Below are 15,973 nucleotides of genomic sequence, written 5' to 3'. Positions count from 1 at the left end.
TGGCCTTTGTTTTCCACTTACGATCACATCACTTATCACTCATAAGACAGTGTGACCTTGGGGTCATATTTACCAAACCTTCAGTCTCCAGAATAAAATTATGAACCATTGATAGTCCTTCATGTAAGGAGTCTCTCATTTTGGGGGATTATTACAATTATAGTTTCTACAATCAACTATATAGAGACTCTGATAAAATCCACTTTCATAGGAATTCATAGATCTTTCCAGAAATTGGATCTCTCTAATTTCTATGCTCTCTCTTGGACTTCACACATTCAGACTTGAGGAAATATTTATCACTGAGGAGGGTATATGGAACAAAATCTGCTCCATTCCAACTTACTGTGGATATTTTGTTAGCACAAATTTAAAATTTAAAAGGGCTAAAATTCATATCCAGTAATTAGTAAAAAAAACACAAAAAATTTTAAGTGTAAAGTGTAATTGACATTTCTCTGTGATGGATAAAAATCACTACTGTATGGATTATCTAGATAGAATTTCTCAAAGGAAGGATTCATTTTCAATTTACATCATTTTATGTAGCTAACCTTGTTTCCTATGAAAGGATAGTATCAGACAGAAGAGCAAGACAGTTGAATTTCTGAAGGGGAACCAATAAAAGAAAGAGTAGGATTTGGGAACTACTTTTTCTGGATCACATCATAAGGCAGGTTAGGAAATAGATGATCAAATATCATTCAGTAGGTATAAGTGCAAAGAGATTAAGATAAATTTCAGCAAAATAAAAATCGAAACCACCAGGAGGTGGTTGCTCAACAAAAGAACGTGATTTTCCATTAGAAGTTTAGGGTTACGTAGGAGGAAATGAAAAAAGTGGTAACCAAAAAATACATGATTACTACTTGTGGTAGGTTTATTCTTGCCTTCCAACCATGAGTAGAAGCACATAGTTAGCTTTTATGAGGTGGAGGTGTTGGTTTGGACAGTGATAAAATTACCTTAGAGTGTGAATCATGCCCCTGTCAATAAAGATGGTCATGTCCTACGGTAACCATGATGGCAGATATGAAGTTCAAAGATGGTCGAAGGAATCACCGAATGTTGGAGATCAAAAACTTTATAACTCATCTTGTCCAACCATTTAATTATATAGGTGTAGAAACTGACATCATTCTTTTTAAAAGTAGTACATTTATTAAATTACATTATGCATGGGGTACTAAAGGATTATGTAGAAGGCAGGACCCAATCTGCTTGCTTCGTATCTTGCTCTAGTGCACAAGTCAGCATAGGCCAGATTAATCAAGGAAAAGAGTTGAACATAGAACCAGTCAGCCTCAAAGTTCTAAACTGGAACATTGATATTGTAGTATGGACTACTTTTAACTTTCTGTCAACATCAGTTGCTGTTAGAATAATATTGAGCTGAGACTGGCTGCACTTTGGAGAGGTTAGTGACTTGCTCCGTTCAAATACATCCAGAACATAGCCAGAAGAGCTGGGTATAAAACTCTTATCCCTTATTCCTAAATCAGCTCATTTTACTTTATACTGTGCTACTTTTCAGGATCAATTAAAGCTAGTGAAACTCTTTGTCTTCTGAGTTTTTTCCTAATATTCTATAATAGCTTAAGAATAGAAATATTAGTGGTAGGCAGAATACACTACAGAGTTGTGGTTTTAAACATGTAGTAAATGAGCATAAATATTTTAAAATTCTTTTAAGTGTCTTCTGACTAGAAGAGTTTCTCATAAGGCTGACATTCCCAATTATTTTATTGCTGGTTGTTTCTTGTTTCCCACATTCAGATTAGCCAATACTCCTTCTTGGGTTTCTATGTCTGCCATACTCTTTGTGTCCTCTTTATTCCATGATCATCATCTTAGTTAGCTCTATGGTGTGTCACTTGGACCAGTGTAGGGGCCTCTTGATTTGTTTCTGTGTAGTCATTTTATGTCTAGCCTTTGGCCCTTAGTTTTTATAAGCAGCTACCATAGGAATTATCCCTATGCCCAACTCCTGTCATGACATTCCCCTGTCCTAAGGATTTCAACATTTCCTTGGTGCTTATATTGCCTAAACTACATACTCTTTTGGCTAGTATTCAAAGCACACACATTTTCCAAATTTATCTTCTGTTATTACTCTACACATATCCAGGGCTCCCAGTTAAAATATCTCTGAACAGTCTCTCTATATATACTGTTATGCATACTGTTTACATTATTGAAAATGTGGTCTTCCCTCAGATCTGCACACCTAAATCTTAACCCATATAAAATGTTAGGTTCTTTTTTAGTCTTTCTTGTTCTCCCTAGTTAATAGTAACTTCTTGGTTGACACCATCCAGTATGTTGTACCCTTTTCATATTCTAATTTTTAGTTGAGCTATTGTAAATTTGATTCATCTCCCTAGAAGTTTCTTGGACAGGGCAACATTTTAAACTCAACTTTAGTTTCTATTGTATACCATATAGTCTGCGGCTTGCAGAGGGTAGACAATCAGTGCATTTTTGTTACATTTACATTTAATGGAAATAATTAGAATGAATAAGTAAAACCAAAGCTGTATTTGCTAGGCCAAAAAAGAGTTTATTAGAAAACAAACATACTGCAAGACTTAAGATCTCAGAAGGGAAGTAGGAAGCTGTTACTGTTACTTGAGAACAACCCAAACTTTAATAGATAAGTCTGGATCTCCATTCAACTCTTGGTTGATTTGGGGCCTTGATGGCTCAGGGCAGGAGGTGTGTTAGGTAGAGAAAGGCGGGTAGAATTTTTTCAGAAGGTTGATTGCCTGCTCTTGGCAGTCAGCACACTGCTCAGCAGCTGGGGAAGGTCCTGCAGATGGTCTGGCAGGGGGCGGGCTGGCACCAGGAGGGGCGGCAGCACGGGGACTGCACAGAGATGGGCTGGCTGCAGGTGGTCGCCCAGCAGCAGGGGCGGCAGACCACAGACTGGCAGGACGTGGAGCAGCAGGTGATGGGGCGACAGCAGCCCTCCTGCAGGCTGCACGGGTCACAGCACACTGGGCGGCGGCAGGGCTCGCAGATGGTGCGCGTGCAGCGGGGCACGCAGGTCACGGGGCGGCACACGGTGGTCTGGCAGGACACGGGGCGGCAGCAGCAGGGGTCGCGGCAGCAGCAGGGCTGGAAGCAGCCTCCCCCACAGCCCAGGGAGGTGGAGGTGGAGCCACAGCAGGAGCCGGTCATGGTGTCTGGGGCTGAGTTGGGTTGAGCTGGTGAGAGGACTTGAGTGTTCTCAGGTGTGAATGTCTTGCTCCTGCTCTGGGCCCTTTATATACCCTGACCAGGTGCTGATGACCCCCTCTTGTTTATCTTTTGGCCAATTAAGTAGAAATTTGTGTTGACTAATGGATTGCATTGCTGGTGACATACTCATGATCTCATTAAAGAACATTGGTTGCATCCCTAAGTATGGATATATTCATGGTGTTCATCACCAATATCTAAGCACTCTGGGCCATTTGAGGTGACAGCAGCTCTTGATGCTTATTTTGAGTAGACAGAACCTGAAAAATCCTGGGCAAAATGGTCTTAAAGGGGCGGGAATTTTTAAAGAAATTGAATGTAGAAAGGTTTCTAGAGCACTGACTAGATCCTACCCTTGACCCCTAAGAAATCCCCTGAAAAGCCTACATGCGAATCAGACAGGTGTTAGACACAATCTCTGGTGCAGATTCCTTGAGAAAACATTTACATATCACTTGATATATAATGAAATATACATGCCTTGAATAGTGCTGCCCCTCACATGCTCAGATTAGAAAGGCAAAAGTTTATTTTTACAAACCAAGTGAGTATTAGAATAAAACATTCAAGACTGCTATCCATTTCTTTTTCTTTTTTCCAGCTCAGGTTGTGGCAACCCTGGTCTTTCTGGTCACAAAGTGCTGATTTTCTCTGAGGCATGACATTTTTTAATACTTGCTGTTCTTGTATAAGTGATAAAGAATCATGTAATGAGAAGTTTTTTCTTTTTAAATTAAAAAAATTTTTAAATTGTTTTTTGTTGAAGTATAAGTCAGTTTACAATGTTTCTGGTGTACAGCATAATGTTTCAGTCATATATATACATACACATATTCGTTTTCATATTCTTTTTCATTATAGGTTACTGTATGATATTGAATGGAGTTTCCTGGGCTGTACAGTATAAGCTTGTGTTTTATCTGGGTTTGTGAAGATTCTCCTTGTATTTCCAATGTAGGAGATATTCTGCCAAAGTTCAGCAGGTATTTTGTGTGCATTGTTCCATATGTAGGTGTAGTTTTTGTTGTATTCATAGGAGAGGGTGAGCACCGTGTCCTACTCTGCCATCTTGGCCTCCGAGATTTTTTCTTAACATACCTTGACAGGAGTGCTACAGCTATGAAGTGATAAGATGGGGTTTTATTCATCAACCACTGTAGACATATACAATACACTGTTCAAAGGAGGTAGGTTGGGAGACCACGCAGCTGTTCTGTGATGGCGCTGCTAGAAGGTGATTGGTGAACGTGCTTCTTTGGGAACCGTTGCCACAGGCAGTTGAGAAATTTTATGGGGGAAACAGTCTCGTTACTTTCCAGCTTTACTCCTCCTATAATTCACCAGACAGGGTTTTGGATCACTTTTAGTATCATCTCCATCATTCAAGAGAATGTGCCTCAGGACCAGGAGCCAAATGGAATTTCAAACATGACTTCAAAACTTCAAAAGGGATGTAAATTGACTGAACATATAGTCACAGTTGGGGAAACAAAGGAGGGAGAAATCAAGCATAGTCTCATCGATGTAGACCCTCAACTCTCTCTCTCACATTCTGTTGTGCATGGACACTTGTGATTTTTCTCAAAGCAGTAACCACAGCTGAGGTAAAAACTTGAGTATTCTGCTTCTTTACCCCTTTTCCCCCCAGAGCTTTGTTGAGATGTAATTGACATAGAACATTGTGTAATTTTAACGTGTAAATAGTGATATTTGATAAACGTGTATATTGCAAAATGTTTACCACAATAAGGTTAGTTAACACCTCCTTCACCTTACGTAATTATCATTTTGCTGTTGCTGTGGTGAGAACATTAAAGTTCTATTCTCATAGCAACTTTCAAGTATATGGTATACAGTTGACCCTGAAACAAAACAGGTTTGAACCACATGGGTCAACTTATAAGCAGATTTTTTTTCCAGCAGTAAATACTACAGTACTACACAATATGTGGTTGATTGAATCATGGATATAGAGAAAATGCAAGTACAGAGGAACCACAGATATGGAGCCTCAGATTCGGAGGACAGACTGTAAGTTATACTCAGATGTTTGACTGCGCAGAGGGTTGGTGCCCCTCACTCCAGAGTAGTTCAAGGGTCAGCTGTAGTAATGTTATGTATATACAGTAGGAATTTGTTGTTTATCTATTTTATATATAGTAGTTTGTATCTGCTAATCTCAAACTCCTAATTCATCCCTCCCTCCACTCTTTCCCCTTTGGTAGCCTTAAGTTTGTTTTCCATGTCTGTTCTGCTTTATGCATAAGTTTATTTGTATTATACTATAGATTTCACATATGAGTAATATCATATGACATTTGCCTTTCTCTTTCTGACTTACTTCACTTAGTATGATAATCTGTAGGTCCACCCACATTGCTGCAAATGGCATTATTTAATTCTTTTTTATAGTTGAATAGTATTCCATTGCATATATATACCACAGCTTCTTTATCCATTCATCTATTGATGGACACTTAGGTTGCTTCCATGTCTTGGCTATTGTAATAGTGCTGCTATGAACATTAGAATGCATGTATATTTTTGAATTAGAGTCCCCTCCAGCTGGACTATAATTCAAGCTATGTGGCCAGGAGTGGGATTGCTGGATCATATGGTAAGTCTATTCTTAGTTTTTTAATGAATCTCCATACTGTTTTCCATAGTGACTGCACCAGTTTACATTCCCACCAACAATGTAGGAAGGTTCCCTTTTCTCCATACCCTCTCCAGTATTTATTATTTGTAGTCTTTTTAATGATAACCATTCTGACCCAGATGAGGTGATATCTCACTGTAGTTTTGATTTGCATTTCTCTAATAATTAATGAAGTTGAGCATCTTTTCATGTGCTTATTGACCCATTTCTAAAGTGGATTGGTTTTTCACTTCGTATTGTCTTTTTTTTTTTTTTTTTGCTGTGAATTGTAGAAGTTCCTTATAGTTTTTGCATGTGAACCTCTTATCAGATATATGGTTTGCAAATGTTTTCTTCCATTTGATAGGTTGACTTTTTCTTCCTTCCTTCCTTCCTTCCTTCCTTCCTTCCTTTCTTTCTTTCTTTCTTTCTTTCTTTCTTTCTTTCTTTCTTTCTTTCTTTCATTGTTTCTTTTGCTGTGTGGAAGCTTTTTAGTCTAATGTAGTCTCACTTGTTGATTTAACTTTTGTTGCTTGTGTTTTGCACTTTTCATGGAACATTTTCTCATAATAAGTTTTTTATGTTGCTGTGGCCAGGTTAGGGGTGGCGGTCTTCAAGATGATCACATTTTGTGCAAAGGGGTCCCCTTTGGAAGATAACCTCAAGTTGACAAGACAAATTTCTCTACTCCAAACACCTTGATCCAAAAGAGATTGGTGCTATCCAGTCTTAAGACAGTCCTCCTACCCCATAGCCAACCTTCATTTCCGGCAGAGAAAATATGAGTAATTCATGCCACGAAGCTCTGTGACTTGACACTGTGGCAAGTCATGTGATGTTTTCTGATGCCACTTATCCTAAAATCAGACAACACTCATTGAAAACTTTGCCATTTACTATTCATTCTTGTGCCATGGAGGGTAATAATGGATATGTAATCAAGGTTGTTGTGAAGATTAAGTGAACTAGTATGTGTCAAGCACTAAGAACAGTGCCTGACACTTAATAAGGGTCTTGTATTTGTAAAGTAAATAAATATATTTTAAAAGGTCATGTCACATTGTAAACTTATAAACTCTAAATTTTGAATTTAGAACAAAGATGAATGTATTTCATATAGCAAAGGGCCAGTTCTCTGTTCAGTTACCACAGAATACCTATTAAATAAGATTATTCAATGGGGAGTTTCATTAATAACATAACAAAATTGTGGTTACCAGGGGGGAAGTGGTGGGATGGAGGGATAAACTGGAAGTTTGTGACTTGCTGATACTAACTACTATATATAAAATAGATAAACAGCAAGGTCTTACTGTATAGCACAGGGAACTATATTCAATACCTTGTAATAGCCTATAATGAAAAAGCATATGAAAAGGATTATATATATGTATAACTGAATTACTGTGCTATACACCAAAATTAACACAACATTGTAAACCACCTATACGTCAATCAATCAAACAAACAAATACCTTAAAGGAAGATGAAGAGCTCCCTCTATATCAACACTAATCTCTGTAAAGGGGATTCAAGTTCTTGTTGTAGAACCAACAAGAAGAATATGTCAGAATTGTGGATAGTGGCACAAACACTCCTGAGAATCCCACAGCTCATGCAACATAGAGTGAGATCTTAGAAAAACATCCTTAAAAGACTTAGAACTAAGTTAGAAAGATTCCTAGTGGTGATGGACAATACACTTTGCATAATGAATACTAGGGCTTTATGTAACAACATCATTCAACAGTCACATTATGAATGCACTTTAATATGAAAAATATTGTCTTGTGTTCTCAGTTCTCAATTGCCTGCACAAATGGAGAAAAACAATTGCACAGGTAATCTGAAACAGTACCAACTTTCTAAATTCTTAATTTGGAACATATCAAAATCATACTTTATGCAATCGAGATGATCCTAAAATGTTAAAATATGAATTCGATCTTATTTAAATGTAATAATTTATCACATTTTAATGATCTCAGAGAACTCCACTATTTATAACCCAGTGACACACTCTTCTATATATAATAAAAGACTTCTTTAGGTGTACAAACAGTTGCTCTCTACCTTATCTGTCTTAAATTCATTTAGACTTTGATAAATACGTTTTTAGAAGCACAGCATAATCATGAGAAAGTTTTAAATAATTTTCCCCAAACTGATTTAGATTTTAGACTGTCCACTTTATTAAAAATCAAGTTAATTTTAAAAAGTGTGTACTTGAGAAAATATAAAGAAGAAAATGAGTATTATCCTCAGTTACTGTTAGATTTTGTGGCATAATGTTCCAGAATTTTTTACACAGAAACACACATAGACACACACACACAGAATACATTTTCCTCACAAACTAGTTTAATATTTTATAGCTTCCTTATTTTTTACTTAAATATATGGACAGGGCAATTGCATGAGGTTTACTATTTTCAACTATTTTGGGGTATTTCCTTTATATTTATAATGCTTATATTATATGCTATTTGAGTTTTTTCTCATTTATATCTCATCTCCCCAAGTAGATTATAACCTCTTTGAAGCAGGAACCCTCTTTTATTCCTTTATATCCCCTCAGGGTAGTCAACTCATGCATGAGGTCCTCCATTCAATCCCCAGTACCTCCATTAAATATATATATAGAGAGAGAGAGATTAGTGATTGATTAATTTGCTTGGAAATGCCATAAATACCCAATTACTGAGCACAAAGATAAGAAGCCCTTGAGACCAGCTAGCATGGATTTAATATCCACAAGCTTCGACATTGTAAATAACATTCTGAATAACAATCGATCTGTAACACATACAAGGGAGCACAGTTGTACTTGGTCACAAAACACAAAACGGTTCCTTTGGGCAGAGTATTGTGTCTCCTGTCATACTAAGGGAACATGGTTGGCTTAAAGGTTCATGTCAGGGGGCTTGCATTCTCCTGGGTCTTTTCTGAACATCAGTGGTTATAATTACATTATAATTATATTAGTAAGAAACTTCTTGATCTTTCATTACTCATTGCTCTTTAGCTCCAAAAACAGATGACTGGAATCCCATTCTGCCCTTTCCCACCCCCGCCCCGTTGACAATACTGACAGGCATATGCAGAACAGATAAACAAGATTATACTGTATAGCACAGGGAAATATACACAAGATCTTGTGGTACCTCACAGTGAAAAAAATATGATAATGAATATATGTATGTTCATGTATAAATGAAAAATTGTGTTCTACACTGGAATTTGACACAACATTCTAAAACGACTATAACTCAATAAAAAAATGTTAAAAAAAAAAAACAAACAGATGACTAGCCAGATGCCACCCAGAGTTCCTTCCACCTCTACCGTCCTGGGCTTTCTATGTATGCAGTGCTGATAGGCATCGGTTCAGTGAACGGACACTCAGACTGTGAAAATAAACAGTAGCCTGGATGTAGACTCCTTACTGGTCATTGTTGAATGGCATGTCTCAGGTGTTTCTCAGGTGTTTCATGTTTGTGTCTGGACCTGGGGGCACCGGTGACTCTGTATATGTGATGAACATATAGCTGTGCCCGCCTTCCTTACTCAGCTATTGTGCCCTATCCTATAAATGCCATTTACAGTGATAGTAAGGAAACCACCCAGACTTAGATTATTTTAGTGAACCATTTAAGCAGATTATTCTGTATCTTGCTTTGACTATCTCAGTGGAAAAAGAGACAGAAATTACCAAAAGGAAATACCACAAAGACCATGATTTCTATGCTGGGAGTGCTAAGTTTATTAGAAAACCAACAACATGATATAGGAGTGAGCTGGGGTCTTGTGAAGACAGGGTATTCTTCATCAGTAATTAGTCTGAAAGGTGTTTCCCATGTCCCCTATGGGTAGTTTGAAGAGAGGAGGTATGGGCTTCTCAGGAAAAGACATGTTCTGCTGTGAAGCTATGGGACAGTAGGATGGACCAGACCATATGCTGGGGGACCCTTAGTAATGATGCGATCCTAGGATGCACTGCTCAGCAGCTGGGGAAGGTCCTGCAGATGGTCTGGCAGGGGGCGGGCTGGCACCAGGAGGGGCGGCAGCACGGGGACTGCACAGAGATGGGCTGGCTGCAGGTGGTCGCCCAGCAGCAGGGGCGGCAGACCACAGACTGGCAGGACGTGGAGCAGCAGGTGATGGGGCGACAGCAGCCCTCCTGCAGGCTGCACGGGTCACAGCACACTGGGCGGCGGCAGGGCTCGCAGATGGTGCGCGTGCAGCGGGGCACGCAGGTCACGGGGCGGCACACGGTGGTCTGGCAGGACACGGGGCGGCAGCAGCAGGGGTCGCGGCAGCAGCAGGGCTGGAAGCAGCCTCCCCCACAGCCCAGGGAGGTGGAGGTGGAGCCACAGCAGGAGCCGGTCATGGTGTCTGGGGCTGAGTTGGGTTGAGCTGGTGAGAGGACTTGAGTGTTCTCAGGTGTGAATGTCTTGCTCCTGCTCTGGGCCCTTTATATACCTTGACCCCCGTGACACACGGTCATTTCCTTGTTTTTGTTTATTCTTTTTGTAATAGCCCTGGCAAGTTAGTAAGTTCTCTAGACATTTTTTTTTTGGTGCTCAGATACTCATAAAAGACTATTTGTTGTCCTTATTTTATGAAGACTCATTATATTTTGCTATTTATGGTTCAAATAGTAACTTAATGACCCTAACTTCAAAGTTTCCAATTACCTCTATAATTCAGCAATGCTTTTGCCACTTAATGTTTTGACAATGCAAAGTAGTTGTCATGCTCTTAAGGTTTCTTACTAATAGTGGAAGTGAATTCCCTGAGTTTGGGTGTCATTTTCCACTGCTAAACTTCTTGAGCAAAACAAGTTCAGAAAAATACTATAGAGAGATTTTAAAAGTCGTGATTTGCTGGTAAAAGAATTTTGCAGTCCACTTTTTGGAGCTACAGGAAAGCATCTCAGTAGAGCTCTGTCATCAGTAGGTCACCCCCTCCCCTGCTTTTTTGTGGTAGAATACACATAAAATTTGCTCTCTTAACTATTTTTGTGTTTTGAGTTCAGCAGTATCATGTACATTCATTTTGTTGTGCAACCATCATTGCCATTTGTCTCCAGAACTCTTTTCATCTTGCAAATCTGATATTCTGTACCCATTAAACAGTAACTCCTCATGAAAGGCTCTCCCCAGCCCCTGGAAACCACCAGTGTAAATTTTTTTTAAATCTCCCCTTCTTTTTTGAGGAAGACCTGTATCGCTATAAGCTTCCCTCTTAGCACTGCCTTTGCTGTGTCCCATAGGTTTTGAGTGGTTGTGCTTTCATTTTCATTTGTCTCAAGGTATTTTTTAATTTCAGCTTTGATTTCCTCATTGATCCATTGGTTTTTTAATAACATATTGTTTAATCTCCATGCTTTCCTTTTTTTCTCCTTTGTTTCTCTGTTGTTGATTTCCAGTTTCATGGCATTGTGATCAGTGAAGATGCTTGAGATAATTTCTATCTTCTTAAAATTGTTGAGGTTTCTTTTGTGCCCAAGTACATGATCAATCCTAGAAAATGTTCCATGTGCACTTGAAAAGAATGTATATCCTATTTTTGGGGGTTGTAATACTCTGAAAATATCCACCAAATCTAGTTTTTCTATTGTATTATTTAGTTTCTCTGTTGCCTTATTTATTTTCTGTCTGGAAGATCTGTCTAGTGATGTTAATGTGGTGTTAAAATCTCCAACTATGATTGTATTCCCATCAATATCCCCCTTTATCTCTGTTAGTAATTGTTTTATGTATTTAGGTGCTCCTATATTGGGTGCATATATATTAACGAGTGTAATATCCTCATTTTGTATCACTCCTTTAATCATTATAAAATGTCCTTCTTTATCTTTCTTTATGGCCTTTGTTTTAAAGTCTATTTTGTCTGAAATCAGTACTGCAACCCCTGCTTTTTTGGCTTTCCCATTTGCATGGAATATCCTTTTCCATCCTTTCACTCTCAATCTATATGTGTCCTTCTCCCTAAAGTGGGTCTCTTGTTTATCCCCTCATCAACTCCCACCCCCGCCCCATATCCTGTAAGTATTGGCTCCAGCACAACTAGGTGTATGACCCTAGGCAAGTCACTTATCTGATACCTAACGTGTAAAAATGTGAGTTTAAACCCACTCACTGGTAAGGACCATTCTATTCTCTGTTACATGAGTTTGGCTTTTTTTTTTTTTTTTGGTCTGAGATACATGCTCATTAATTCCCACAGTCATATAGTTCCAAACCATGGTTAATTTTATTATTTATAATCTTCACGATAGCCAGAATCATTGAGTTCTGACTACATTCCAAGCATTATGCTAAAAGCAGTAAATGTATCAATTTATTCTCCATAAGAATCCTACGAGACAGGTCTTGCTGTAGTCCTCATCTTACACATAAGGCCGGATAAGTGATTTGCCTGAGGTCCAACACCTGCTAGTGTTTGAGCCAATACTTTTTTCAGAAGCATCTGAGGGAACATTGTAAGCCCAAGGATCCGAAGAATGAAATTGTAGAAATCACATTCCCTGTCAATAAGGAATGCCTGTTTTATTTAGGAGTTTTAACAATGAATTATTTTAAAAATAGTTGTTGTGTGAGAAATGGCTAGTTTCAAGAGTCATCTGACTCTTTGTCTTACAAGTATCCTCAGGAACTTGAGCAATTATCTCTCACAGAGCCTTCTCCAAATTCCAAAACATGCCCTAAGGAAAGAGCATCAAAGTCGGACATATCTGAGTGGTCCTGCGATCCTGTGAACAGAGCCATCATCTAGATGAAGGTTGCAATCTGCCAGCATGATGAAGCCCCCAGATAGTGGTCCCAGCCAAGGTGCCTCACCTTACCCCAGTGTCTCTTGCTCCAGTGTCTCCCCTTATTCCTGCTTATAGAACCAATTATGATTTTGGCGGGGGGGATTCAACAATTTTTTTATTGGAGTATATAGTTGATTTAAAATGTTGGGTTACTTTCTGGTGTACAGCAAAGTGATTCAATTATACATACATACATTCTTTTTCATATTCTTTTCCTTATAGGTCATTACAAGATACTGAATATAGTTCCCTGTACTATACAGTGGGACCTTGTCGTTTATTTTATATATAATAGCTCATACCTGCTGATTTTCTGTTGTTTCAAGTTGTCAGGGTCTGTAGGAAAATCAGGTCACTCAGCCGTTTTGTTGCCTCTGTCTCTGGATGTGCTTGGTTCTGACTATTACCATCAAGTCTGTTCTTGGTCTGTGATTGAAGACTGCAGTTGAAGCCTTCTATTTGATCATTCTGCTTGCATAGTCCCTTGAAAGCTTATCTAGAATCGCTCAGCCACTGTGGCTGACCAGGGCGTGGAGTTACTATGCAACAAACATGGTCCAGTAATATCGAAGAGCTGAGGATAAAACGAGGTATTCTACATCGGAGAAAATATTATAAGATGAGCAAGCCTCTAGAAGGCTAAATTCTGACGGGAAAACAGACGTAGTGAGAGGATTCTTTTAAAATAATTTTTAAAAATTAAAAAAAAAACAGTAATGAAGAATATGTAGAAAGAAATTGGACTTGTGAGCCTATCCATCAGTAGACTGTCAAACTCTTAATTAAGAGAAAAACTCTGTTCTGCATAGACTGATCATTTAAAAGCTTTTTAATATAATGGGCTAGTTGTTGAGAAAACTTCACTATATTTCAAGACAAATACTTTTTTTTCACGAGATGACTTATTGTTTTATTATACAAATGCATATGTCCAGCAAGAGGAGAGAGCTGGGGTGTGATGAAGACTTTCTCTCTTCTGCCCCTTAGAACTTAGTCATTCAATCATTCAACAAATAATTTCTGACTATATACTGTGTGTCAGATTTTGTGTAGGGCGTTGGGAATTCAGCAGTGAACAGAATCAATGAAGATCTGGGTCTTCACAAAGCTTTCTTTGCTTGAATCCTCTAGCTGGGTACATAGATACTCCCAAGCAGACAAGAAGCACGTTCTAAACTCCCTTGGGGATCAGGTGCTGGGAAGTCAATACTTATTTCTCAGGAAAACAATATTCAGACCAGGCTAAAAGTATTTAACGACAAAAACATATCCATTGTGGATTAATGTTATCACAGTGTCAACTACATTGGCATGGTTTTAATGGTAAAATTGTTTGGAGTTCAAAATCACAATGGTTCTAGCCAAGTGACATTTCTCCCTCCTTGGCTGGAGGGAGCCAGGAAAGGATGGGATGGTGGTTCTTCCAGCACAGGCATTTCAGTGGTTAGGAATTCCAGGTACCAAATGGTATTAATCATTGCAGTTTTCTAAATCGGGGAACAAAGAGGGTTCTGCCTTAAGCTTCCTCCCCTTTATTATAGGTGTGTGGATGATTCATGGGTCAAGTTCAGGATCAGAGAGACTTGCTATAATCTCTCCATTTCCTAAGCATCACCATGAAAACTGTAGCTTGAAATATGAAGGTGCTTCACATAAGAGATTCTGAATTACTTGAATTGCTATTAAAATTATAGACCTTACACCGGAATTGTTCCTAAAGCTATTGTTTTTTAATGGCCCTTGGAAAATCCCACTTCCTTTGGTTCTTCTGATTCTGCTTATCGTAACTTAAGTTAAAAATCAGCTTTTGAAGATTAATAAACAATAAAGAGACATATTTGCTTCCCAGATATAAAACTTTATTATTTTACTGTGCAAAACCCTGGCATAAGTGTAATATTATCCTAGAAAAATATCCCATCTTGAAATAGTGCAGAAGGGATGATGAGTCAGTGGGATAGCACTCCATTCAAGAGGAACTTTGATTTTTGTTTATTCATTTTTTTCAAGCAAGGAATTCAAATGATGAAAGCTGGAATTTTTCTAAAGATTGTCAAAGAGGACCAGAATTAGCTGCATAATTATGTGGGAAAATGCATAGACAGTTACTTTTGAGTTCAGTTGTTGAAGGCAGGTAGGTTGCAAAAGTGGTATCTCCCACTGGATCCATCGGGAGTGGGAAGAACTTGTACCTGTTTCTGAATACCTTGGAGGATTTTGTTCTGCGCTGCTCAGCAGCTGGGGAAGGTCCTGCAGATGGTCTGGCAGGGGGCGGGCTGGCACCAGGAGGGGCGGCAGCACGGGGACTGCACAGAGATGGGCTGGCTGCAGGTGGTCGCCCAGCAGCAGGGGCGGCAGACCACAGACTGGCAGGACGTGGAGCAGCAGGTGATGGGGCGACAGCAGCCCTCCTGCAGGCTGCACGGGTCACAGCACACTGGGCGGCGGCAGGGCTCGCAGATGGTGCGCGTGCAGCGGGGCACGCAGGTCACGGGGCGGCACACGGTGGTCTGGCAGGACACGGGGCGGCAGCAGCAGGGGTCGCGGCAGCAGCAGGGCTGGAAGCAGCCTCCCCCACAGCCCAGGGAGGTGGAGGTGGAGCCACAGCAGGAGCCGGTCATGGTGTCTGGGGCTGAGTTGGGTTGAGCTGGTAAGAGGACTTGAGTGTTCTCAGGTGTGAATGTCTTGCTCCTGCTCTGGGCTATTTATACACCCTGGCCAGGTGCCGATGACCCGCACGACACACGGTCATTCCTTACTATTCTGGGCAATTAAGTGAAGATTTAGCTTTGACTAATAGTGATTTTGGTACCACCCCCCACCACCACATATAAATGGAAACACAACAGATATTTTCCATTTTCTTGTGTTGTTTATTTTCACCCAATCTAGACATTGGATTAGGGTCTAGAGAATTTTCCTTTGACATATTCCTAACTCATAGAAAAAGAATGTGTTTTGTAAGTTAGAGTAGTGTCTAATCACCCTGCGCTTTGGCCCAGCTAGCGTTTTATTACTGGACTTCAAAGACTGGCATAATTGCCACCCAAACAGTGACTTGGTGTTTACATGAAGGTAACAGGCTGATAGCACTCTAGTGTAGCCCAGCAGTCACCTGCTTCCCAGATGTCTCCTTCCACGACTCACTGAAGGGCAGGTCTGTGGTTTTCCATGTGAGGAGGGGCCACATGGCACCCTGAATGGCCACCACCCTGGTTTAGTCACCCCTCTCCAGGAGGGCCTGGGTGGTCCTGCCCTGGTTGTCAGTGTCTCCC

At 39.7% G+C, this 15,973-nt stretch overlaps 3 protein-coding genes across 3 annotated transcripts; all 3 read right to left on the bottom strand.

Annotated features, from left to right (window-relative positions):
- Positions 1-2,539: 2,539 nt before the first annotated feature.
- Positions 2,540-3,251, bottom strand: LOC140686080 (keratin-associated protein 2-2-like). Its single transcript, XM_072938671.1, has one exon. It carries the CDS (start codon positions 3,178-3,180, stop codon positions 2,791-2,793), a length of 390 nt encoding a protein of 129 aa, XP_072794772.1. The 5' UTR covers positions 3,181-3,251; the 3' UTR covers positions 2,540-2,790.
- Positions 3,252-9,617: 6,366 nt separating this feature from the next.
- LOC140686079 (keratin-associated protein 2-2-like) lies at positions 9,618-10,341 on the bottom strand. Its single transcript, XM_072938670.1, has one exon. It carries the CDS (start codon positions 10,266-10,268, stop codon positions 9,879-9,881), a length of 390 nt encoding a protein of 129 aa, XP_072794771.1. The 5' UTR covers positions 10,269-10,341; the 3' UTR covers positions 9,618-9,878.
- Positions 10,342-14,535: 4,194 nt separating this feature from the next.
- Positions 14,536-15,390, bottom strand: LOC102528693 (keratin-associated protein 2-2-like). Its single transcript, XM_006220071.2, has one exon. The coding sequence runs from the start codon at positions 15,317-15,319 to the stop codon at positions 14,930-14,932; it is 390 nt and encodes a 129-aa protein (XP_006220133.1). The 5' UTR covers positions 15,320-15,390; the 3' UTR covers positions 14,536-14,929.
- Between the last annotated feature and the right edge of the window lie 583 nt (positions 15,391-15,973).

Source organism: Vicugna pacos, chromosome 16, assembly GCF_048564905.1.
Source record: "Vicugna pacos chromosome 16, VicPac4, whole genome shotgun sequence".
NCBI classification, from domain to species: Eukaryota; Metazoa; Chordata; class Mammalia; order Artiodactyla; family Camelidae; genus Vicugna; species Vicugna pacos.
Note: the sequence above shows the minus strand (reverse complement) of the source record. Positions and strands in the feature narration are given on the sequence as shown.